This window comes from Mastigoproctus giganteus, chromosome 7 (assembly GCF_048544385.1).
Source record: "Mastigoproctus giganteus isolate SK-2022 chromosome 7, ASM4854438v1, whole genome shotgun sequence".
Lineage (NCBI taxonomy): Eukaryota > Metazoa > Arthropoda > Arachnida > Uropygi > Thelyphonidae > Mastigoproctus > Mastigoproctus giganteus.
Window position 1 is genome coordinate 46299880 of NC_143581.1, and position 27883 is coordinate 46327762.

The window sequence follows — 27883 nt, forward strand, 5'->3', positions numbered from 1 at the left end:
CATATCTAATTAGTTCATCTGACATCCATTTAGGCCTAAACCTTGAACAGTATTTCTTAGTTGGAATGAAAAGCCTAGTAGCCTCCAAAATTAAGTCCCTGAAGGCTTCCCATTTAGAATTCACTGTTGGTAACATCATCAGTTGATCCCACTGTACAGAATTTAAAAACTGTCTGAGATCTCTGTAGTCACCTTTACGAAAGCAAAAGCTCTTCCCTTTAGCCTTGATGGTAGTTACATCTTTAAATAATTCCCACATCAATACATTGTGAATACTGTTGCCCAGTGGTTCCTTTATCTGTAGATTCTTAATGCATGAAGAATCACTACTGATAATCAGATCAAGAGTATTACTCCCTCTGGTTGCCTCTCGAACATGTTGCTGTAGAAAACAGTCATTCAATAAATCCACAAAAGTCTTGCTAGTGTGTGAGTGACCAATCCACAAGTTCCAGTCAATATCTGGAAAGTTAAAATCTCCCATTATAAGACATTCTGATTTACTGGCTCACTCTATTTCTCTGCACAATTGCTCATTATACTCATCAGATTCATTTGGCCTATAACACACACCTACTCTCATTTTTCTTTTCCCAGTGCTTATTTCACACCAAACAGACTCAACACTGCATTGTCCACCAACATCAATTGGATGCACTTCCTTAGATTTTATGTGTTTCTTAACTAACAACATAACCCCTCCTCCCTTCCTATCCTGTCTATCCTTCCTATACACATTGTACCCCCCAAATTCCAACTCTACACTGCCTTCTGTGTGACACCACGTCTCTGACATCCCAACAATATCTGCCTTTGTTGTATTCACTAGCACTTCAAGCTCATCAAATTTATTAACTATACTCCTAGCATTGGTGTACATGCACCTGTTTCTACTCTTAGTTACCTAGCCGACCGGGCTAGCCGGGTGTAAAGCGCCTGCCTGGCAACCCAAAGGTCGCGGGTTCGAATCCCGCCTCGGGCTTGGATCAAAGTACTGCAAAAACCTTGGGAGGTGCATTATGGCCACGGAAGCTGATGTGCCAACAACTACAAACAAACTTTTTGCCCTTGTGGCGGGTACAATAGTTACGATTGCCGTCTTAGTTACCCTAACACAGCCCATGTATTTACTTGTTCCACTATGACTTCCAGCAGTCCTGGAAATCTCCATTACCTTGCTTTCCAGTCTGCTGCCCATTCTAATAGAAGCAGTGCAAGAATCACTTTTGCCTCTGCCTGCGGCCACTGTTAACCTTTTAGTCTGTGTATCCCCCCCCCCCGATGTGGGTGCCTCCGTAGCCAGGTGGGAAGGAGCAGCAGTGCGTAGCACACGCTTCTTGATTAGACCGGGGTTCGAGCCCGTCACCACCAAATACGGAGGATGCAGAAAGGTCAGGGAATGACCACCGCATATCCCGGAGCAATATGGCCTTAGTTGCTAATGCTACTAAAAAAACCAAATAACAATAAATAACATACCCCCATGCTATCAGTTTTCCAACCCACCTGACGCTGCCTTATGCACATGCCTGTGTGTGTAATTTTGCATTACTTACTGACCACCCTTGTACTACTTGTAGAATAGTTACTAATTTGTTTAGCTATTTTAAAAGTATCGCACATGAGTTAGATGTATGAAATAATTTTGACATTATATATTTGGACTTTAGCAAAACATTTGATTCAGTCATACACAATATATAGTCACATTCTTTAACCTTTGCTTTGTTTTTCTTGTTAAGGACTTTTAGAAATATTTTTGGTTTCAAAATTAGCTAATTGTCTTAAGATCTGTGCAATCTGTTGTTCCCTTCTTTTCTATTGGGATTAAAATGGATATCAGGAAATTTTTTAGTCCAATAACCTCTTTAATCAGTCTGCTGGCATATCTAACACACTTTGCAGTGAAACAGGTTTTCATTAGCTTGTGTTTTGCAGTTTGCTGAAAACATGACAGACAAAAGAATTGAACAATAAATCAACCTCAAATTTTTAACAAAACTAAAGAAAAAAACAGCTGAAAGTTATGAGTTGTTACGTCAAGTTTATGAGATGACGACGAAGACCAGGCTGTCTGGTACCTATGAAAATGTGGACTGGGTATGGATGTTGATTAGAAGTGATAATCATTTAAGCAGTAGAATGGTTGTATCAGAACTTAGTATGGACAAAGAAACAGTTAGACAAATTTTAACTGAAAATTTAGGCCTGAGAAAAGTGTGTGCTAGGGTGGTGCCAAAAATTTTGAATGAATATAAAAGAATGAGACAGTTCCAAGTTTCTGAAGATGTTTTGAAAAAAAATTGAAGATGCAGACTTTCTGAGTACTGTAATTACTTGCAGTAAAAGTTGGCTGTTCCAATGACCTGAAAACTAAAAGACAGTCAGTGCAGTAGAAGACAAAACAATCCGCTGACCAAAAAAAAATCAAAAATGAAAACCATGTTTCTTGTTTTCTTCCATATTAAAAGAATTATTATGGCTGAATATGTCCCACCAAATCAGACTGTCAATCAAACATACCACATTGAAGTTCTGACAAGGCTGCATGAAAAAATTTGAAGAACGGGACCTGATATTGCAGAAGGATAGTTGGATGCCCTATCATGACAGTGCATTCTCTGTTCACCAGTTTCCAGCCAAAAACAAATCCCTCTGTGTGAATGTGCAGCCTACTCACCAGACCTAGCCCTATGTGACTTTTATCTCTTCCCCAAACTGAAAAATGTACTTAAGGGAACTCATTTTCAGTCCAGTGAAGACATTCCGAAAAAAAAAAGAAAAAAATGACTGAAGCATTAAAAGAGTTTACAGAAGATGACTTCCAGAAATGTTTCTGTGCTTGGAAGAAACATATGGAGCAGTGTATGCAACCCGAAGGCGATTATTTTGAAAGGGATAACTTGTAAGGTATGAGATATTTGATTATATTTATTTTATTGCAACAGTCTCATTATTTAATAGCCACACCTTGTATGTTTGCTGCAGAGCATAGAAACTAGGCACCTTAGAGGAGGCTTGATTGAGGTGGATAAGGCTCGAAGAGGTGAGAGTAAAATGAATAAGGGGGATATTTTCACTGTTGTAAATAAATGATCACAGAGGCTAGTGGCCATAAATTCAAATTACAGGAGAGACATTTAGACTGTATTGCAGAAAGTTTTTATTTAGCCAGCAAGTTATTAATTACTGGAATAAATTACCTCCATGTGTTGTAGTTGAGGTTTACAGCTTAAGGAAATTCAAGGGTCAGATGGATCAATATCGGTGTGAGTAGGGGATCAATTAGATAGTTTATTTTATTTTATTTTGTTATTTATTTATTCTTTTTTTAATTAATTAATTATTATTACTATTTTTTTGGCTGGTGCACCAAAACTCTGGCTGCCTTGTACCATATGGCTAATACTAATTCACTTTTAATTGTCACTAAAGTTGCTAATGTCATTTTTAATTAAAAATGGCATTAGTAATTTAAGGCCAACTTGTGGATAGCAATGTAATTTCTAAATTGAGCATAAGCCCAAACTTTGCCACTGCTACTAGAGAATAATAACATTCTCCTGACAGTAAAAGCATAAAAGTAGCATTGTTTTCTGTAATAGCTTCTTCATGCTTCTTATGTGCTCTGATATATTTTTCTTCTTTTCCTTTATCCATTGCTACCTTGGTGTTTTCTCAGTTAATGTACCTACCCTGTTTTGTGCTTTCTTCTTTATGACATCTTTTAAACTCCCCCCCCCTCTGTTTACATCATCTTCTCTCCCCCCTCCCTCCCCTTATATCTATTGATTTTTCTGTTGCAGTTTTGAATTCTTTTCCTTCTTTTTTAAGTTTGTCTACATTTCATCTCTGTTTTTTTTTCCCTTGCATCGTTAAATGTTCTTATTTATATTCCTGTGTGATCACTAGGCCAGAGGAGTTTGCAGTTAATTATTTTTAAAATGAATGCAATCATTACTGATATTTATTTACCAGGTCCATCATTATTGCTATCAATCTATTTTTAAAAAAAGCTGTTCTGTAGTCCATTGTGCTTAATCGAATTTCTTGAATCAACTCAGATTGTTTTCTTTCATCTACTGTTTTAATTTTGGGAATAAATTAAAACAGAAGTTGCATGGTGCCAGCTCAGGTGAACAGAGTGGGTGCAGCACAGTGGGAATGGTTTTGTTGGTCATAATTGCTAAGGGGCAAGTAATGATGAAGGAGTCAACAGTTTTGCCATTTTTCAGGTCATTTATAGCATGTTGTAACTTTCAACCAATTTAAACCTTCTTGGTAGTAGGCTGCATTAAAAGTGACACCTTGTGGAATGAATTCTGAGGCTATTCCCTTGTTAAAAAATGTAATCATCATAACCTCATATGTGATTTTGACTGCCATGTCTTTTTTGGCTTTGGTGACATTGTTTTCTGGGATATTTGAGTTTTGAACCTTGGTCTCTGGGTTGTATCTATGCACTCAAGACTTATCACCTGTTATACATTTTGTTAAAAATGCAGGATCTGAAATAGCTTGCACAAACAACTCAAATGAAATGAGTACTAGATGCTGTCTTTGATCTTGAGCGAGAATATGTGCAACATACTTGGTGCTCCCTCACCTCTTGTTCAAATCCTCAGTAAAAATGATCTGAACCAAACAAAATGAGAGTATATTCTCTACAGTTTTTATTGGTCAGTCATGAATCTAATTGAATGATTGTGTGTACGTCATTGATGTTTTGATTGTTTTTGGATATTGATAGGCAACTGTCTCCTTTTTTCGTTTTCAAGTAAAAAATTTCCCTCGTGAAGCCTCTAAAACCACTTGAATTTTTTTTTTTTTTTTTGTTATAGCATTATCTCTGTAAGCTGTAATGAATACTTCATGTGTTTCTGTGGCAATTTCCAAGTGTACGACAAATTTAATGTTTGCACATTTCCAAATATCATTATTTTCAGTACATCACAAATGAGAAAAACAAGCTCTCATTCAGAGTAGCCACTAGACTGACATATAACATCAACCTAAAATTGGTGTGCAAATGTTCAAAAGATGTCATTGTAAATTCCACTCACAATCTTTTAGCTACCACTATGCAGTGGTGGCCCAGGATTTTCTAAGGAGGGAACCCTTTTAACCCCTACCTGGGACAACTCCTGTCATTGTACATTCAGAAATTATAAGGTCATTCACTGAACTCTTAGACAAGACCTTGTATTTCATATCCCTTGGATATTCCTTCTACTATCAGTAACACTTGCAGCCTTATCCTACTGAGCAGTACTTTCTGCTTTGCTTTTCATTTCTGTCATTTTGGTGCTAGTAGGGAAAAGTCTGATAAGGTGACATCCCATTGCTAGCAATTGCTAAGATTGGTGTGCAAACTATTTACTCATTCCTCACGATTCTCCACCTACCACTTTTACATCACATCAGTGTTACTTCTTGTGATACTTCAATGCTCAGGAGAGTATCTTATTGCCCCATCACCCAGGCTGGGTTTGATTTGATGGCAGATTTGTACTATATCTTATCCATCCACTGTCATTAGGAATTGTTGGGCTTTTTTTTTTTATTGAGACAGGTATGCCACTTCTTACCTCACCACTTCCTGATGTTTAACACTAGCCCACTGCCCATGATTGCTTTTTTGCATGTTTCCCAGCTTATTCACAGCTAATTTCCTTATTTATGGGCCATTCCTCTATCTGCAACCCAGGGATACACCTAGTAGCCTTGGATCCATTCCTCTGGGAATAAGACCAGAACTAAACTGATATAACTAAAGGTATTTATTGCTAGTGACACCATCTTCTTCAAAAGTCCTCATCAATATAAGAATGTCTTCTTGTGTGCAAATTAGGAACAGGAACTTTTTCAGGTTCTTCCTCTCCTTCCTTTCCCTCCTCATTGTCAACCTGTAAATAACTTTCTTGAAGTTATGTAACAATGGCTGTGTTTGTTAAGATTGCACTCACTTGCAGATCCTTATCAGTATCCACCCATTTAATGAATTTTTACTCAGTCATCTCATCAGATGGCTTTACTAGGCCCAGTCCTTGAAATTCCTCTTCTGTTCATCTCCAAGAATTTCTAAATAGTTTCATGTTATTTTCAGTACCTCAATTTCAGGCATTCATATGAAAAGCATCTAAAATTGATTTTTTTTTTTTTAACAGTTTCTAATAAATTTTCAAAGCCATTATCTAGACCAGATGATTTGCTGCCTCATATCACATCAATAAAACATCTTGGAAGATTCCATAATTCTCTGATTAAGAGGTTGAATCACTGTTATAGTGTTTGAAGATAGCAAAAATAATTCTGTATTCATAATTTAACATTTTCACTGCCAAGTGTATTATGCAGCACTTATCACAAATAGCTTCCATAACTGAGTGGTTCACATGTGAGGATATATTCCTTTTTTTTTTGTTTCACTTTTAAGCAAATACATAACACAATTTCTAATATTAAAGAAAACGTGACACAGTAATGACTAAATTCATCGACTGCCAACTTGAAACCGCTGTACAATTAGAGAAAGCATCAGCTAATGTTAGTAGAATGACAACAATAAACTTAGGCCACTATAGAATCACAGCTGTAGGGATTTCATGGCTAAGTGGAAAATAACTGTGTATGGCCAATATATAATCAAGTGGGGCAAGCAGTTAGTATTTAATGCATCTTTTTCATAAAAGATTAAATAAAAATAATATTTGGAATAATTTCAGAATCAGGAATTAGAATATTAGCTATACTTTAAAACATTAGATTTAAACAAAAATTTAAATGAAATTCATTTATTTTAATTGATATAAAATCTTAGCACATTTTCTGCCTCTTGTGCAAATATGCATCAAATGGCCCCAAAGTAATTTGCCCTGATGCATATATGTGGTTATCCTTAAGTAGTCAATAAGTAAAAGCTGTAAAAGTAAAGGCACATGAAATAAACAACTGCTTGATATCAGTGCATATACTGATTGAAATCTGCATTATTTTCAGCATTTCTTGATTTTTGTTTACTGTCAACTATGTTCTGTAAATACTTGATAAGTTTATTTGTTCTTTACTTTGTGTTGTGGTTAATTTATATACATGGAATGAACTTTTGATAAAATTTTGAGGTTTGTTCTGATTTACAGCCTGGCCCAAAAGTAAATGTCAACTATGAATTCCAGACATTTTCTCTTCAACCATTATTTATTTTTAGTCAGATATTAAAGCAGTTGCTCCTTGACATTCTGAAAATTATGGCACATTGAACCCACCCTCTCAGATATAGGCATAAGTGAATATGTTAATGGAGAAAATGTCCAACAGTGTGATTCCAAGATGCTTCATGGACTTGACTCTCGTTTATGTTTTACCATTGAAGCTAAAAATTAAACTCTGTTCTATACATTCACAATGAACATGTGTCTTGTCCAGGTGTAATGCATCTTCCTTACCTTCCTAGATCGCCCTGCCATGCAGGTTTGTTTGGTTTTTGATGTCACTGTCTTGTAACATACATTTTTCTTATAAAGACAATAAAGTATAATAAAAAAAAAAATCCAGAAATTGCAATGGTAAATCACTTTCACATGCTTTTAGCTTGAAGCTGACGAAGTAACACACATACCCACCCATGACAGAATTAATGCTACCATACTTAAATAGCAGTTAAATAGAAAGTGCAACCTTCCATTGGTGGAGTAGCAAATTAAATCCCAAGGCCACCATGTGGCAGTAAAAGTGTTTAATAGATTGCCTGCTGGTTTTTACCTATCATACCAGTAAGTCAAAGATTAGGTGCTTGTGTGTGGTACTGCACCATTATTATTGTTATTATTTTTCACATACATCGTGGGAATCCATGGCTCCCAAAATTGGGAACCACTAACTTAAATCATCGAAGAGTACTCATATTCAACTGAAGTTTTTGATCATGATATGTGGTGCAATATAATCCGTTTACTAGAATTTTTTTCATCTTTGGAAAACTGATTCTACTTTGTGCTCAGTTCTAATAAAAAGTGAACTTATAAGCATTACATACTGTAATAATATTTAAAGTAATAAAATCTTTTCACTGTTAATTCCATTTCACTTTAATATATTATTTTAGTTTTAGTGATTGCAGTTTAAATATTTATAGGTAATGAAGAATTTAGGCGACAACAAAGGAACCAAGCTTTGGAGGAAATTCAGAAAGTTTATGAGGAGATTTCAACTAAAAGAAATGAACAAAATGCAGAAATAAGAAGATTTACTGTTGGAAAACAGATGGAGGTCAGCAGTAAAAGTAAAAAAAAGAAGTTTAATATGAAATTTATTATTTTTTGGCGCATGGGCAAAGGTACTATTTTCTGTGGCATTTTATCTTATTGTATCTAGGTACTTTAATTTCCTATACAATTGCATAATTTGTTTGGTATCCTTACCACGTGGTTCCATTAATCTTTCACAGAGACTACCCAGAATACTTATATTCTTCCCATTCCTCCCTCTTTCTCTCAAATTCTCACTCACTCAGCATAGGAACTATGAATCTCTGTTCTGTAAGCATGATGTTGGGATAATTAGTTTCATATAGCGTCAGGCCTGGCGTAGCCGAGTGGTCAGGAGTGAGAGTGCTGTAGTATGCGATCTTTGAGTGGACGGGGTTTCAAGCTTGTGACTGCTAAATATGATTAAGTTTGTATAGACGATTTCCTGTAAACTCCACTGACCTGGTGGTCGTACTGGAGTATAAACAAGAACTTCATATAGCGTCAGTTTCTGATGTTCAGATTATTTTTGTCATTATAAATTTTATTTTATTTAGTTTATTCATACTTTCCAAGCTTATATATATTTATTTAACTCTTTTATTAATGAACGAATCAAAATAGATTAATTTATCTACTTCTCTTGTTGATCAGATTCCCAGTGATGTAACACTATACCCATCCCCATCCTCCAAAAAGTAGGACCTGTGATTCTATGACTAGAAATGGCACACCATATTGTTATATTTGCTATGCAAGAGCATTTTGGTTCCTTTAGTCATTGGAATCCTAGAAAATGGTGTTTATTTATTAATGTATCCTGGTGATTGGATACATTGATAAACAAAATGTTTTGATTGAAACTGTATTACTAGGGTCACTTATGGTCTATGAGCAGTGTAGTTCCCTCTGTTTCTTGTCTGAGGCATATAACTGATAGGCCACTTAGAACCATAATGAAAAATCAGCCAATAAAGTTCTTTTTCAATATATCACTAACTTTCTTTGGAGATTGCAGAATTTTATCAAAGACCACTTGCACACTGTGTGAACACACTGCTAGTTTGTTCACACAGTGTGAACTGTTTGAACTATACTGCATTCTTCCATAAAAGCTGTTTTCAAAATTTATTTTCATATACCAACCTTACTGCTTTAATGCTTGGTCCACCAGCACATCCATTTCTATATGAGAGAAAAAATGCTCTTAAATAAACTCTCTTTCACAGATATCTATTTCACTTTAATGATATAGCACAACAATATACACAATTAAGTAACAGGCTTCTACAAAATATTCTGATTCGGGTCAAATTCACTTGAACTAAGATACATGTCGACACTTTTTAAGTTTCTTTATTCTGAGCCATTTTGTATATATAGAATTAAAGCTCCAATTCAGATATTTGTGTTTTTCAAATATCCCCAATTTGAAGTAAATTGTAGACTGCTGAAACAAGAAACTTCTTATACAGGAACTGCTTAAGTGAACAATTCTTAAACAGGAACTGCTTAAGTGAACAATTCTTAAACAGGAAACCAGTTTAGTTCTTCTGTTAAATAAGCACATCAAAAATTTTGAATGCAAATAATTTTTTCTTATTTAATCACCTGTATCTGTATTAAATACTTCTGAAATTTTATATTAACCCATTCATGAGTATGTACATGTATACATATACTTATACCCTTTCAGCAGCGTTCAAGATGATGTGGACTTGCACAAACTGGAATCAAAGAAATTCTCTGGAATGCAAATCCAGAAATTGCTGAAACTTGATCAAATAGTACATGTATAAATGTGGAAAGATATTACTGCAAATAAAAAAATGTGACATTTTATTTTTTTAATAATTTTTTTCAATATATTTTTTTAAATTTTAATAAAATTTTTGATTTTATTTTTGACAGTAATCACACTCAAACATTTAACTATAAAATCAGAATAGAAAGGAATTAATATTTAAAAGCATTCATGTATTTAGTTTTTCAATTTTTACAAACTTCCAAATTTCTCGAAAAAATTTGCTCCAAGTCATGTGCATATAGTCCCAAAACCCTCATGAAAGGGTTAATAATCACACCTCCATTGCACAAGAACATGTTGGTATTACCAGGAGAAGTGCACTAGGTGGTGTTTAAGAGTTACTGATATGATTTTATTTTTTTCTCGAGTAATCTGTTATGAAACTAAATTTATTTACTTTATAATATTAACTGGTATCTCTATGGTGTACAGAAGTCTAAGTTGGACAACAAAAAAGATAAGTTGAATTTATTACAAGTGTAGTTTGTAATGTTTCTGTCCTCGAATTTCTCAAAAACCTCATTTGTACTTTTGCTTTCTGCCTACTTGCTCATTCTAGTTATATTTTAACAGTCCTTCAGCTTTACTACTGGAATATTAATTTTGAAATTGTTCTCTAAGTCTTTTAAATTTGTGCCTGTATGCCTCCATTTTATTAAAATGGAAAAAGATTGTTCTTTCTATTGAACAAAAACTTCAGCTCCTTAATAAACTTGAAGTGTTCAGGTGTCAACTTTAATGAGTCAGTACTTGACTCCATGAAATAATGCTCTCACTGATGAGAAGGTGCTTTGGAAAAAAAACTAATCTTTCAGTAATTCCATTGATCTGTTCGAGGTGGGGGGTGATTGAACTTGGGACTTTGGAGAAACAGTACCAGTTTGTTATCCATGTCTAAATAAATTTACATATATTTGTGTCTTTTGTCATATTTATGAGTTTTCTTTCACTTTATGGTTTGATTGTCCAAGATTTCTATTATGGAAAAATTTTACCCATAATAGAAATTTTTGACATACAAATACTATTGTATTTGTATTTCAAAAATTTAATTGATTGTGTAATTGATATGTATGTTTATTTATATGTAATATATCTAATTTATATGTATGTTTATGGTAAAGAATATTTTCAAATTAAATGGCACCATTCCAAATTGTTTTAGTTGGATGAAAAAGAACGAAAGAGGATAGAAAATATAAAAGAGATGGAACGACAGAAGCTTACAGAAGAATTGGAGCAATGGAAAATAAATGGACTAAAGTCTTGTAGAAAAAAAACACAGAGAACATGTTTTCCTATCAGCATGGATAATATGAATAATAAGTAAGTACATCATTCTCAATGACATTAACAGTATCATAAGTAAGCAAAATCATTTTTAACTCTATTTTATCATCATATTAAAGTTGAGGGTAAGCTGAATTTACGTGAAGTCATTAGCATTATCGGTACTGCAGTCGTGTTTGATTATGTGGTCAGCCATGTGCAGAAACATTGTGCATACAGGGAATGGAATGATATCTTGTGTCACATTGTGCTTTTAAGACAGTGATCATGTTTTGATTACAAAAGGACTGTCCAATTAGTATTTCATTGGCCATTTACAATTCTCAGGGTATTTTTGTGAGTTACTGATAGTTTTGTATTACTCATAAGAGTTCCTTAAAATATTCTTTTTTTTTTTAACATTTAGTTTCTGCTGGATGCAACCTTAAAATCCAATGTGAAATGTGTGTGTATGTGTATATATATATATATATATATATATATATGTATGTATGTATATATATATATATATATATATATATATATATTCAGTGGTAATGTATATATAAGTGGTAAGTAAGCCTTGAGTTTTTTGTTAGCCTCAGTTATCTTGTTATTGGCCAATCACAGCAGTACTGAAACTGCCAGGTCTGCCTCCAGAGGGAAAGGGGAAAATGTTTGTTTGTTTGTTATTTGGTTTTTAGGAGCATTAGCAACTAAGGCCATATTGCTCCGGGATATGCGGTGGTCATTCCTTGACCTTTCCGCATCCTCCGTATTTGGTGATGACGGGCTCGAACCCCGGTCTAATCAAGAAGTGTGTACCACGCACTGCTGCTCCTTCCCACCTGGCTACGGAGGCACTGGGGAAAATGTGGTCAGGGGACCAGATATTTGGCCTGGTTGTTAGAATGAGTAGCCCATTTGTGAATCTCTCATAGGGACCCAGAATTTCAGACATTAATTATGTTTTGGGCCCCTACTGAATCACAGCTAGTGATTGCCCCATATTACAATGCATTAAAAAAGTATTTTAACTAACATACTGTCAAGGCTGCATATTTTCTTTAACAACTAGAGAGAAAACTCAGAGTGTAAATGCATTAGAATTATGGTACATCTTTAAATTTATAGTCACAGAAGCCTTGAATGCATATATATAGCATGAGAAGAATTCCATAATGAAAGAATAATGAAGTAGCCAGTTTAATGAAGCAGAAAAAATGGCATGGAAAAGTGATATCGTGATAAAAATTAATGAAGCCTATAGTAGCTACAAATTGATGTGTAATAGTATTGCAGAAAAGGTTAAGTTGGCAAAGGAAACTTAACCTTTGAAATTTATAAGAAATCACTAGCTAAGAGAGCAAAGACCAGGGACAAGGAGTTTTTCATATGTGAATACAAAAAAAAAAGGAAAATCAGATCAGACCCTTGTGTAGTGGGTGCAAGAAAGTCTTAATGCATAAGGTATATTTTGGCTCTATTTTGCCCTATATTATATCACTGATTTCTTGGCATGGTAAAATGGCAACAGGAATGCTGTCTGAAGATTCACAAAAATAATGAATTACTCATAATTAAATATTGCAGATCATACTTTCTTGTAAAGTTTTGGTTAGATTTTTAATTTGTATCTTGATTTTAAATACTGAAATTTCATGAACTGAGACAGAAGAGGATCTGCAGATAGGCTTCTGATTCCAATATTATAGCAGCAGTAATAGTAGGGCAGTTTCAGATTTTTGTCTAAATATATTACTTAAACAATAAACATTATCATTAGTATGACTGAAAAGTGCAACTTTTATTGTAATGTATTTTGTTTGGTTGTAATTTATTATTATATTTTTATATGATAATGCAATGTTTTAATCCATGTTTTTGCATTTATTTCTTTGGATAAGCAATTTTTATGATCTGGTAGGAGGAAATAAATATAAATATAACAGTTATTGGTTTTAGATATTTAAATATGTATTTTCATATTCCATTTTTTTGTTGTTGTTAAATAACTTATATGTAAAACTAATTAAGGAAACACTTTGAGGGTTCCTTATTTTAAAATTTAATATAATAAAAAACATCAATTTAAACTTTCAGTGCATATAGCAATTTAATTATAGTATTTTTTTTTTTTTTTAGTAGGCAGGATGGTGATAATCTTGCATGTGATGCTAAAATCAAATCTGTCACTACTCTCCTAGATGAAAATTTAAATGACAAGAAAAGTAAACATTTGTGTTCTGAAAAGTTTAGAACACAGGAAAAAAAAGTGAAAGAAAAACAGAATATTGGGCTTTCAAAAACAAAAAAGGATAACTTTGAGCCTTCTTGTGCCCCTCCTCGAGTACCTGGGCATATTGATGTTTCTTTTACACCTAGAGCTTTTCCAACAGCTGCAAGGGAATCACAGAAGGAAAAAGAAGATGAGGTAAGAAGAAAAGTTTGCTTTTATAAATATAATTCTGTTCAAATTTGGCTTGTGAGCAAAAACAGAGTATTATATTATTGTTACTATTTATATAGTTCATCAGCATCCAAGGCCATATTCACTGTGTGTATTATGCTTGTACAAGTGTGTGTTCATGGGAGACTTCGTACATTGTGTGGTCTGAAAATGCTGGAATAACTTGCAGACAAATGCTATTCATCCACCTCAGAACAGCTGAGTACAACCCAATTGAAGAGGCCATTAAGAATTCTTCCAGTCTCTGACAGGATTCAAACTCAGACTTCTTCAAACAAGTGAAAAGTCACAGAGGACAGAGTATTATGTAAAAGCATCACTGAATAGAAATGATTTCTTATGGTCAAAATTTTTGAAAAGAAAAAATAGCAGTTAATATTAAAGGTTATCTAATACAGTGAGACATTGATTATTTGAACTAATCAAGAATTAACTAGTTCAGCTAAACTTTATAGGATCAATGTTTAATTTCTTATCTGACATATCTAATCCATATGAGCATCATGCCATTCAGAGAAGTTATTAGTTCATGCAAATAGAACTCCAGATATGAACTGATGCTTTCCCATGATAAATTAATTTAGCATGGGAAAATTTTTGGTATAACAATAGAAATAACTATGGCAACATAACACATGCTGTCATGGATTATGGGGTTATATATTTTTAGACAGGTGGCAGAAGGCAGTTTCATTGTAGAAGTATTGGTATTTGAGGAGAAGAACTGAAGCAGAAAGAACTACATTCATGCCATTGATGAATATATTCTTCATAGAGTTAAATATTTGCATTAGTAGTGGCATATGATGCAAGAAAGCAAACTTATACAGCAACAGCCAAAAAAAAGGGGGGGACCACTTACCATTTCACCTATCCATTCTCTCCAAGAGTTTGACTAGTTCTTCCTTGAATTTATTTAAGCTATCAACTTTCTGATGATATATTAAGGAATCCTTATGTGCTGTGATGCAATAATTAGGTCATACATGTAGCTTAGCTTAATTATCAGCACTCACCTCATAGTAATCTGCTTAGTTTGATGAAAGCTTCAACATGTACATAGTAGTTATGAAATTTTAAAATTCCGATTAGTAACTATTTTTAACTTAAAGAAATTATGAATTTAAAAATTAGAAATTACTAAATTATGAGCTTTAAAAATTGTTAAAATTTGCCTAAGAAAGGAAAGTGCACATTTCATTCTATAGTTGTTTAATTAAAATTATATATTAAAAATAAATTAAAGTGAGATAAAAGCTAATAGTCGTGCATGAACGACTTTCAAAACCATCTTCAGTTAGTTTCAATTAGACTAACTGAAGACTAATGTCTTCAATTAGACAACTGAAGATGGTTTCAAAAGTCGCTCGTGCATGACTATTAGCCTTTATCTCACTTTAATTTATTTTTAATACATAATTTTAATTAGACAACTATAGAATGGAATGTGCACTTTCCTTTCTTAGGCAAATTTTAACAATTTTTAAAGATCATAATTTCTTTAAGTTAAAAATAGTTACTAATCGGAATTTTAAAATTTCATAACTACTATGTATGTGTTGAAACTTTCATCAAACTAAGCGGATTACTATGAGGTGAGTGCTGATAATTAAGCTAAGCTATACCTATGATCTAGCTATCACCTTTCATAACAGCAGATGGAAGTTTGTTCCAGCAATTAACCACTCATTGGCTAAAGGCAAATTTCTACACATCTATTCTGCAACTGTCTTTTCTCAATTTGAATTTATGCCACCTTGCGTTATCTGAGAAAGAGGAAGAATCCCATCAGCATTGAGCTTGCTCAAACCATTCAAATCCTTAAACACCTCATTGAGATCACCTCACAAGTGCCTAGTCTCCAGAGGCTACAATTTGCAGAACTGAATCCTTTCTTGGTAAGCGCACCCCTTTGTTTTCATCATCAATCTCATTGCCCTTCTCTGTACTTGTTCCAGCAACCCTATATCCTTCCTAAAAATTAGGCCTCCAGGCTTGTATGCAGTACTCAACGTTTGGCCTGACCATTGGATTATACAAAGGAATAATCACCTTCTTATCCCTGCTAGAAAAAATTATTGTATATCATTGACAAGACTCCATGAGCTATTCTGGCAACCTGTCTGCACTGTCAGAGAACTTCATATCTGAATGCACAATTATCTGAGGTTTTTTTCATTCTCTGCTACCCTGAGTGTAATACCACGCAATACACAATTGGTATGGTTCTCTGGGGTTACTTCTACCCATATGCAGTACTTTGCATTTATCAATATTAAACTTCAGTTGTCACTTCTCAGCCCATTTGCCTAACTTTTCTAGATCCTGTTGCAGTAGCATGCTGTCATTACTGTCATTAACAACCCTGCCAACCTTTGTATCATTTGCATACTTGGACATTAAGCCTGATATACCTTGAGATAAAATTAAAGTTGCATTATTTTCTTATAAAAGTATTATTTTAAGAAAATAAATGTGTAAAACATTTAAAAGATGAAAGCATATGAATTTATTTATAAATCATTTTAATTTTTCAGTGGCTACGAAATCAAGCAGAAGGACGTCGCATTTTAGAGGCTGAATATGCTGATTTGAAACCTGAAGAAAGAAATCCACAATGGTTGAAAGATAAAGGAGAGTGAGTAGAAAAAAATTTAATATGTATTTATGATTAATTTTTAGGATTTAAGAATTTTGTATCCTTTTTCTTTTCTTAAAGTTAATTGATGTAGGGGAGTTAGAGGGTTTAGAAAAGTATAAAAAATGAAGAAATAGATGTTAAGGCCTTTTTTTTTTTTTTTTAAGAAAAGACGAGACTGTACTCCAAACATTGCATCTTACTTGAGAGTAAGATGCAGTGTAGTCTCAAGTAGTGTGAGATTATTGTCTCTAAGAGATAACAAAAAGAAAAACAATGTTACACTCATATGCCAACTGCTTTGTTTACCAATAAAAGCTGTTAATACATGTTTAAATACTAAAACAATAGAAACTCTAAACTGGTCTTTTAGTAGCATGGAATGCAGGTAAATAAAAATGAAAAAAAAAATTGAAAATTTAAGCATGTCATCTTGCACAGAGTAAAATGTGTCTTTAATTATCAAAGGGGTTATAGACAGTTTTCAGATGTTTCTTGGTACTTCCTGTGCTACTTCAGCAACTGAATTGCTGCCGTTATTACACCATCTGCTTTGCACAATAAAGATTGGTTGTTTTTGTTTTTTTTAGTTAGTTGTTGGCGCATCGGCTTCTGTGGCCATAATGCACCTCCCAAGGTTTTTGCAGTACTCTGATCCAAGCCCGAGGCGGGATTTGAACCCACGACCTTTGGGTTGCCAGGCAGGCACTTTACCCACCCGGCTAGCCCGGTCACCGCACAATAAAGAAGTACTACGTCAAGTACCACAAAATGTGTAAGAATTCCACAATATGAGAGAAGTTAATTCCACAATATGAGAGATGCCAGATGGTGAAGATAATGATAATATTTTGAAGACTAAATGCACAAGGCATAATATGTTATGGGTTGAGATTAACTATATAATATTTGTGTAAATACACCATAGTTTACCCATAAATTTAACTACTTAAGTAATGTAATGGCATCATTTGATTATATCTCATATTGTGGCTACCTTCACAACGAGATACCAAGTATTGCACTACCTTGAATAAATAACAATTCTCTAGTAGAGGAGACTATTGTTATTTATTCTCAGTGGGCACCGCCACCCAGATGCATTTTGGAGCTTGTTGGCTCACTCATCAGTGGGAAGGCAGGTACCCTGATAATGCAGATATGCCATCATGGTTGCGAATTCCACAATATGAGAGATGCCAAATGGTGAAAATCCAATTGCAGAAATCATCACGTGTATGACTAATTTAGTTGTAAAGTAATTTGGTGGCGGGGGAACTACTGTAACTACAAATCTGATATTTCAGAAATATACTGCATGTTATAACATAAAAAATTAATATTCATGTGTTAACTGCATCATTATAACAAGGGCTCTAATTTTAGCTAGGATCTAAAGCTTAAGTCTTTCAGTCTTCTGAAACAGCCTAATTAATAATTTTTCAGATACCATTAACGTTTTAAGAGTTATATTTAATAAATATGGTATTTTGACAATAAATTATGGTTAACCTGCTAATTGAACTCATAATTTGAATTTTGTAATTTAAGTAGTGACCAAATTATTTCCATGGAACTGGCTTGAAGCGGAATGTTTGAAATATAGTTTTTGCTATTTTGCCAATTGTCAGAATGCTTATGTATAATATCTTATCTTTCTTAGCCAATTTTATTCAAGAGGTGATTATCAAGCTGCTGTAAATGCATATTCGTTAGCAATAAGTATGTGTCCAAACATGTATAGGTAAGTGTATTTTTGAAAGATATATTATTTACATATACTGCATTTACATATTTGAACATTTATAAAACAAATATTAGTGTTAGTGGTACCAAATGGTGCAAGAAATGTATAAATCTAGGTAATAATATGTATGTTCATTATGCAAAGGTATTAAATTTTTGTTTATATTTCATTAACCTGCCAGCAGTCAAGGATTGTTCTTCCTTTATGCATACAGGATCACTTTGATTCCACATGCATGCAATTGAAAAATCAACAGAAAATAATTCAAACTTGTTCACTTTTTTGATGCCACATATATTTTTAATTAATTTTTAAAAATTAAAACTCCCTTTAGACCTGTCAGTGAGCAAAATGCAAATTCAAAAACCAACATGCTTCAACGAATGTATGCAGTTGGATGTCAGCCTGTCACTAACAGGAGCACCCCTGAATGAAATGTGAAGCCCATGCATGAACAGTTTTATTCCAATCAACACTGCATTGTCATGAAGCCAGAGAGTGTTATCGATTGGTGGAAAGTTTACATCAATAAAGCCAGTTTGTTGTCAATAATTGTACATGACAGATGCCACTCATATGTATATAATCAGATTTAATTTAATTCCTGAATTTTTTTCTAATTGCATGATAAATAACTGAGTTTTTTGGAATTTCCAATGGAGAAATGAAGCATTTTCAAAAGCTATTAGGAGTTTCAGCTGCATGGATATAGTAAATGAAGAGCACAAATTACTAAAATATTGTCTGGAGTTTTACAACCCTGTGTGACAGGCTCAGGGACAAGCTCAGAGACAAGCAAGATATTTTAGTAATTCTTGTGTGGTTTACAAATATATTTAGATTTTTTGATAATTTGGTATTTTTTATGAATTCCTAGCTAATTTAGAGCAAATGTTTCATTGTATAGTTAATGTAGTTCATCAAATTTTTTGTAGCTGTGATGAAAGCAAATTGAAGTTTGCATAAAACAGCATCATTATACATCTCACATTGTGAATCCTTTCACAAGTTGCTCTGCTTATGCACTCCAAATAAATAGAATTTTCCCATAAGAGAAATACACTGCTAATTATTCTCAACTGACTGCCACCATCCAGATGTTTTGGAGCATGTTGCCTCCTCATTGATGGGTGGGTAGGCATCATGAGTGTAGATGAAATATCTTGCACCCTCTCATATTGTTTAGTCACGTCACAACTGGGTTGTCAGCTCCTGTACTTATAGTGCCTGCCCACCCACCCACCCACTGATGAGGAGACAACAGTCTGAAATGGTATGCCATCTGGTTGACAGCACTCAAGTGAAAATAAATAGCAGTATATTTCTCTTATTGGGAAATGCTACTTATTTGAAGGGCAAAGGCATGAGTAGGGGAACTGGGTGGAGAGATTTGCACTATGATACTTTCTTTACAGCTACATACAATTTGATGCATGTGTTTTTGTAATTAAAGGAACTTGGCTCTTATCAGATATGGCAGGTTGAGAATTGTTCCTCATGGATTCAAACATTTTCATTCATTTTTCTTTTTCCTTTTCTCTTTTTTTTGTTTTTGTTTTGTAAGATGTGTTTTATCTTATTTATGGTTTTATTTACCTCCAATGAAGAGGTAAGTAAAATATTTTGACATTATTACAAAATTCTCTAGAACAATGGTATTCAAACTGGGGATGCTACACTCCCAGCCGGAACACAAAAAATCCTCTACAGAGTCTTGAAAGAAAAATAAATAAAAATTAATAGTATTGGTGTATCAAACTCAGTTTCAAAATCAGAAATGGCATGACTCAAATAAAAGAGTTGAGAGCTGGACATGATTGTAGAGTTTATATTAACCTGGGTAGCATTTCACATGACTTAAGAGTTGATATATTTGTTTAAAGTCATAATGTTAACTCTACCCTTTACTGTTTTAACTTTTAAACAGTTAACTTTTAAATGTCTTAAGGTGACTTAGCAGTCAGTTTGAACACAACCTATTAATTGGCTAAAAGGACAGTTTATACCCTCAGTTTGGTGACCAGGTATTTATAAACAGTTTCAAATGTTATGTCAAGTTTGAGTTCCATAGCCTCTCACCATAAGTCTCCCTTAAAATAATGTTCATCTGTTGGTAACGGAAACAAAATTCTTAGTGATTTGAGTTCCTTACAATAAATGGTGCCACAGTTGAACTTGATAACTTAATCACATTGCTCTTTCTGACTTTCATTTAGCATTCAGAATGACGCATGGCACTGGGAATTCGATAGTTACTTTTTCTTGCCCATGAAAATTAATACTAGAAGATTTTACTTCAAGGATGATCTAGAAGGGTTGCCTTTTGTGGGAAATGGTTTATTTTACTACAGATATTCATATACTGATATGAGTCTACCATGAGTTTTGTAATGGTACAAAAATAGCATACAGAAAATACTACATTCGTGAAGAACTTTTTCCAGTTATCAATATGCAACTTCAATAAACACATCAAAACTTCATAAGAGAAGCAGCATTTTTGTTTAATCCAGTGTTTTTCTCAACAAGTGGGTCAAAAACCATGAGTTCCACTACCCACAAAGAATATCACTGGGATCACATTATATATGTATATATACACCGATGAGCCAAAACATTATGACCAGTGAGTCGTTATGCAAATCGAAGCAACTGCAGATGAACTACGGCGCATGCACGGGTCAAGACACAGTATAAAAAACACCTGATACTGAGCTCCGTTAATCAGTGTTACTCTTGTTCTTCAGATGTGAAAGGCAGCGGACTTAAGCGAGTTTGACAAAGGCCAAATTTTTATGGCCAGACGACTGGGTCAGAACATATCCGAAATGGCATGGCTGGTGGGATGCTCACGGTCAGCTGTGATTAGTACCTACCGAAAGTGGTCCGAGGAAGGGGAACCCACAAACCATCAGCGAGGTGTTGGACGACCACGGATCATCAGTGCTCAAGCTGAGCGAAGGCGCTCCCGGATGGTACGTGACAACAGAAGGGCGACTGTGGCGCAACTTGCTGGTAATTGGAATGCTGGTGACGGGAGTAATGTGTCACAACACACAGTACATCGAACCCTGCTGAAAATGGGGCTGCTCCAAGTGCCCATGCTAACCACAGTTCACCCGTGACAGCGCTTACAGTGGGCACGTGAGCATCGAAACTGGACCTTGAGTGATTGGAAGAAGGTCATCTGGTCCAATGAATCACATTTCCTGTTGTACCATGTGGACGGCTGGGTACGTGTGCGTCATTTACCTGGGGAAGTGATGGCACCTAGATGCACCGTGGGATGAAAACAAGCCGGTGGCAGCGGCGTCATGCTTTGGGCCATGTTCTGCTGGGTAACCTTGGGTCCAGTCATCCATGTGCCAGGCACTCTGATGTCTACTATCTGCCTATACATCTTTGCCGACCAGGTACACCCTTTCATGGCAGTGGTCTTCCCCTCTGGTGGTGCCGTCTTTCAGCAGGATAATGCACCATGCCACATCGCCCAGATTGTTCGAGACTGGTTCGTGAAACATGAGGAAGACTTCTAGGTATTGCCCTGGCCTCCAAATTCCCCAGACATCAATCCCATCAAGCATCTATGGTTTGTGTTGGAACAGCAACTCCGATCTGCGGCATCTCAACCACGGACTTTACAGGAGTTAAAGGATCTGCTGGTTACGTGTTGGTACCAGATAGCACAACACACATTTAGAAATCTTGTAGCATCCGTGCCTCGCCAGGTACAAGCTGTTTTGGCTGCACGTGGAGGACCAGCATCATATTAGGTAGATGGTCATAATGTTTTGGCTCATCAGTGTATATATACACTGATGAGCCATCACAAAAAACTAAGCTTGCTATTACTAGTAAGGGGACTCACTGATTTTGTTTGCTCATAAAGGAGATTGCATAGTAGAAGGTTGGAAAACACTGATTTAGCCTGATAAATATATAACTACAGGAAGTCCTCATTTTTAATCACCCCATTTTTTTCCATTTCTGTAATTCATCACTTGTTGTCTATCACATGCACACCATGGTCCATGATTGCTAACATTGCATGTATTACTGCTAAATCAATTAATTTTGTGTATTTATTTAGAATTTCTAAAAATTTCTTATAAATTTTATTATAAACTTAATGTTAATTTTGATTATTTAAATATTTAGAATAATTTTTAAAAAAACTAAAAATATCTTTACATGTTTTAATAACCGTGCTACTATTAATAAAATTAATATAAATTATCTAATTAAATTTATATGTAAGTGTAAAAACTATACCCTGTTTAATTATGACATCTAAATGGCCTGCAACTGCAACTGATAATTTTATGTTTGAAAAGAAAAAAAGCTAAAGACATGATTCAATTTGGAACAAAAGTTAAACATATTCACAAGTTTGAAGCTGGTGGACATTACACAAGATTTATCCATGCTGCCAACTTCAGTGAAATCTGCTTGCTAAAAAAAGAAGTGCTGCTCAAATTGTTACTTATATAGGTACCCCCAAAGTAACAAGAACAAGAAGCAATGTTATGGAAAGAATGGAAAACTTTTCGCCATCTGTACTGAGGATATGAATCAACATATGCCCATTAGTATGAAAATAATAATAATGGACAAGGTACTGAGTTTATGTATTAGTTTACTTTATGTGTGCATATAAAGCAAGAATTTGGTGAAAGTGCAGAAAATGAAGAGGCTTTTAATGCTAGTCGTGGATGGCTTGATTGTTTTAAATGCAATTTCATGTTAAAAGGAACTTCACAAAAAGAAAAAAAAAGCAAATAAAATGAGCAAAAATCAGTTCTTTTTTTAAGAAAAATGAAGCTGCAGTATCTAAGGCCTTGTGCAAATAAATTGGTGACTTTTTTGCATATTTATAGCTTACATTACATGAAGTTTATACTAGCATAAATACAGTTGCTGACTTGAGAACATGAATAATGTGGAAGAGAGGGAAAGACGTGAACAAAGTGAGGAGGGGAGTTGAGCCTTCAGTTGTGTTTCTATTTATTAATATTTTTATACTTTATTAAAAGTTATAAATGTGATCTTACAAAACATTTGTGATTTGATGTCCATAAATAAAACAGTTTTCTTTCTGTTTTGCCTTTGAAACATTTTTCTTGCAATACATTTCATATTTCAAGCCAGTCACCACCAAATACGGAGGATGCGGAAAGGTCAGGGAATGACCACCACATATCCCGGAGCAATATGGCCTTAGTTGCTAATGCTCCTAAAAACGAAATAACTAACTAACTAACATGTCATATGCAAGTCAATACATATGGATGTTGATCGGTCCTGTTGTTCGTCGTTTTAATTGTTCGTCATGGTTCTGGGAACATAACTGTGATGAACAGTGAGGACTTTTCTGTATGTATAAATTATTCTTTGCATGATGAAATAGCAAATTATCATTTAGCATTATCAAAAGCTTTCCCAGATTCCAAAGTAATGCATACTAGTATAGCATTAGCATTAGTAGAGGCATACGATGCAAGAAAGCAAGCTTATGCAGCATCAGTCAAAAAAAAAAAAAAATTATTTCATTAAATAAATTATGCATCCTGGGTAACTTATTGTTTACTTACAGCCTTTATTCAAATCGTTCAGCTTGTCACCTATACTTGAAAAATCTCCATAAAGTTATAGAGGATACCTCAAAGGTAATTAAATTCAATCCTTCACTAAAAAAAATAAGATAAATATGTAGAATTTTCCTATTTTAAATAAATGATACTTATTTAATATGCCATAAAGGATATAATTATTACATTAGTGATTTTTTTAAATATATTCTTTTTAACAATCATATTCAGTTCATACCAATTCAGTGGCCACTCCTAAGATGTGAACTGATGCCATGTCCTTCAGAATATTCCTAATCTAACATTGTTACATTTTGAGTAGTACATTCTTTTAAAATTTATTAATGTTCTCTCACAATGCACTTTAGAATGCTTTTTATCTGTCAGACAATTATTTTAAGATGAGGTGGTTGAATACATTTGCGAAATTTTTACACTCTTCATAACTGAAGGCTTCAGGGCCATGAGTTGATACTGAACTTTTTTCATTATCATTAAATGTTATCTCCATGATTAAATAGAGGTATAATAATTGTAGTGTGACTCCAAGAGAACCATTATAATGGTTTATGGATTGGTCTGCATATTTGTATGATGAAAAATCTTAAGAAATATACTGGGGGGTGGGAGAGAACCCTACAGCTCTATCTTTTGAATTGTCAACGCTACCCTCAACAGATTTTAAGTTACAACAGAGATAATTAATATTAAACAAAATGCTATGTTTTGATATTTGCAGTTTGTACTAGATTCAAAATTATATCTTCATAAACACCTTTTTTGTCCATTTATCCATATTCCTATTTATGCACAACACAAGATATTCTAAAAAATTTTAACAAAATTTGGCACGTTCCCATTAAGAGAAGTTTAGTATCTTATTGTTGGAACATGTTGCATTTGAAAGCGAAGTCCACAGTTAGTAGTGCCATGGCAAGTAACAGTTGATTTATCATACATCTGTCTTTTTCAGTTTGGATTGTAATTGCCATGTTGATTATTTTCATGTGAGAAGGCACTGTTTTGCAACAATTTTTTTTTTTCATTCACATAATTGTATTATAAGAATAAATAAAAGAGAGAAAATAAATATTTAAAAAAAATTTCTGTTTAACATAGTAAGAGGAGTGTTCAAAACTTCATTGTTTTGGCAAATTTCATTAAATATTGTGCTCAGATATCTGTGGCATAGAACAGATTTGATCAATTTTTGTTTTAATTGAAGTTACAGAAATAAACATTAAACAGAATATTCTGTTTATTTCGTTTATTAAACATTTTAATAAAGAAAATAAACAGAAAAACATTAAAACAACTAAATATCAAAAACAAAGCATTACTGTAGAGCATTATAGGAATACTTACTGATCAGGTTCTAGATTTCAGTATCAAGAATTGTTTTCTTTCTCTCTCTCTTTTTTTTCTTTTTTTTTTTTTTCTGGGATAGAATTGATTATTTTATTAGTTACTTTCTTCTCCATATGGGAAGATATAGTATTTAAAGAAATTGTTTTTCTCCATTCCAGTGATTGCTCACTAGTGATTAAAAGTTAATATAAAAGCTGTATAATATGTCAAGGAAAGTTTCTTTCAAGGCAAAGTCTAGATTATTAAAACCCACAATTTTCCTGTCAAAACCCACAATTTTCCTTTTTAAAACTTGAAAGGTGCATTCCTGCAGATGTGCATGGCCATTATTCAGCTGTCTTGTGAATTTTATATGCAGGATCCCATTTCTTAATGTTAAGTACTTTGGTTTTATTTAGTTTAATATTATAGTTCAAATTTTCTTGTAATTTTACTGGTTTATAGAATGGCAGGTGTGTGTATGTATACTTTGACAAGATAAGTGATTACTATAATCAATAACATTTTCCAGCTTATGTGAAAAAAAATAATATACAGTCAAACTTGGTTATAACGAGCATCAAGAGACCAACAAAATTTCCTCGTTATCACCATCACTCTCTATCTCAGTGATAGCGGAGATGGGGAACCTCTGGGACCGTTAAACAATGAACACTTTATATCAGTGATGAGTTAAATCTACCTCCTATTTTTTTAAATTCTCAATAACTTGATAAAAAGATAGATTTAAAAAACTAAAGAAATATTAGAGAGAAAAAAATAATATAAGAATATGCCTACATATTATTTGTATTAATATGCTTGTATAAAATATAATACACTTAATATTAAACACAATTTATTTGTCTGTAATTTTAAAACCATACACTTAATACTAAACAATTTATTTCTCTGTAATTGTAAGCAATACTATTTAATAATAAATACGATTTCAATTAGTCTTTATTTATGAATCTTAAAATTGATGTTTTTGTTTTAAAGATTTCACTTTGATATATCTTAAGATTCCCCTTAAAACACTCAACACGTTAAAAGTCTCATTACTTGCCTCACTTCCTTCAAAAAAATTGACTAATAATTAGTTTTTTTGAAGGAACTGAGGATCAGTTGTCATCGTATCATCAGCACAATCCATCTTTGCCATCATTGTTATCGTCTTTGTTGAGCACAGCATCTACAATGTCACTCTCTGTAGGAAAACCACTAGTTAATAAGTTGTTATCGACTCATACAAATTCATTGATGTTATCTGTATTAAAACCTACAATGTTGTTACGTAGCAAACATTCGGATAATGGTAAGTTGCTTTCTTCATCTACAGTTGAAATTTCATTTGAATTTAATTTCGATTTCTTGAAGCGATTTGATACGGTTGTTGAAGTAATGTTATTCCACGCATCATTCAATGAATTTATAGCATCTAATACTAATATAGACTCAATAAGTTTCTGTTCTCTTTGACTGATGAGATGTAGAACTAGAAATCTTTTATAAAATCCCTTCAAACTCTTGATTACACCTATGTCCATTGATTGTAAAATTGATGTTGCATTGGGAGGCAGAAACACTAGCTTAATGTTGTACAAATTTTGAATCTGGGGATGTGCTGGATAGTTATCAACTAACGATAAAATATTTTTCTTCTTTTTGAATAGCTCCTTATTCCAATCATTTATGCATTGCTGAAAAATACCCGAAGTCAATCCAATCTTTCTTGTTTGCAGTGTAATCCACAGGAAGTTTCCTTATGTTTTAGAAATATCAAGGTTTTAATGATTTTCTGATAACAAACAGTTTTTTTTATCAGTTCCTGTCATATTTGCGCATACAAGCACTATCAAGCAAGCCTTTGATTTTTTCCACCAACACATTTTTTCCCTTTGAATTTAAATGTGTCAGGTGTCAAATTATAAAATAGTCCTGTTTCATCAGCATTGTAGATGTCTTCGTCATTGAAATCTTTCCTGATTTCTGCCCAAACATGGTCAATCCATTCATTTTCTTTTATTGGATCTGCAGATCGAGATTCTCTACTAATTTTTCCATAAACTAATGTTATGTCAGTTTTTAAATCGATCCAGCCAACTGTTGTTACACACAAAATCGTCACATCCAAATTGTTTAACAAATTTTTCTGCTTGAGCCTTCAAGATCAGACCATCTATTGAAAATCCAATGCTTCTTTGTTTGGTGAACCATTGAAGCAATGCTTCATCAATGTTTGTAACCTTGCACTTGCTAAATTTTTTTCAGTTATGTTCTTTTCCGGTGCCACTATGTAAACTTCTTTATTCTTCCACAATGTCAATACACTTGAAGAGAACAAAGAAAACTTTTTACACACTTCAACATTTTTTGCTCCACGTTCTAACTCACAAATAATTTTGACTTTTTGCGAATCGAGAGACTTTCTTTTGTTAGTAGACATGTTTCCAAAGGAAGGGTTTGTTTCTAACTGATTTTACTTTAAAATGATAAAGTGATCTGCATACAAAGTTCTTAGAAGCACGAAATGCATACAAAGTTCTTAGATGTCCCGTTTCCAAAATCCTTAGAAGTCTTGAAATAAATTTATGGTTCAGTGAATACAAGACAATCTGTAAATAGGGTAATGCGACAAGTGGAACGCCAATGCACTATTGTATAGCCCCTGTCCCCAGAAGGACAGGGTCATAAAATGGCTGCTAATCTGATGCAGGTGGTCATAAAGCTAAATCACCCTTTTCATTTTTGTCTATTCCACGAATTGA

At 33.7% G+C, this 27883-nt stretch overlaps 1 protein-coding gene across 1 annotated transcript in view; it reads left to right on the forward strand.

Annotated features, from left to right (window-relative positions):
- LOC150082868 (dynein axonemal assembly factor 4-like) overlaps positions 1-24062 on the forward strand; it is a 45109-nt gene extending 21047 nt beyond the window's left edge. The window contains exons 3-9 of the mRNA XM_090378304.1: positions 8135-8268; positions 11219-11379; positions 13468-13756; positions 16330-16430; positions 18094-18174; positions 23771-23843; positions 23997-24062. Of these exons, the coding sequence (XP_090234430.1) occupies positions 8135-8268; positions 11219-11379; positions 13468-13756; positions 16330-16430; positions 18094-18174; positions 23771-23843; positions 23997-24062 (905 nt within the window). The remainder of the gene's footprint in view (positions 1-8134; positions 8269-11218; positions 11380-13467; positions 13757-16329; positions 16431-18093; positions 18175-23770; positions 23844-23996) is intronic.
- Positions 24063-27883: the final 3821 nt, after the last annotated feature.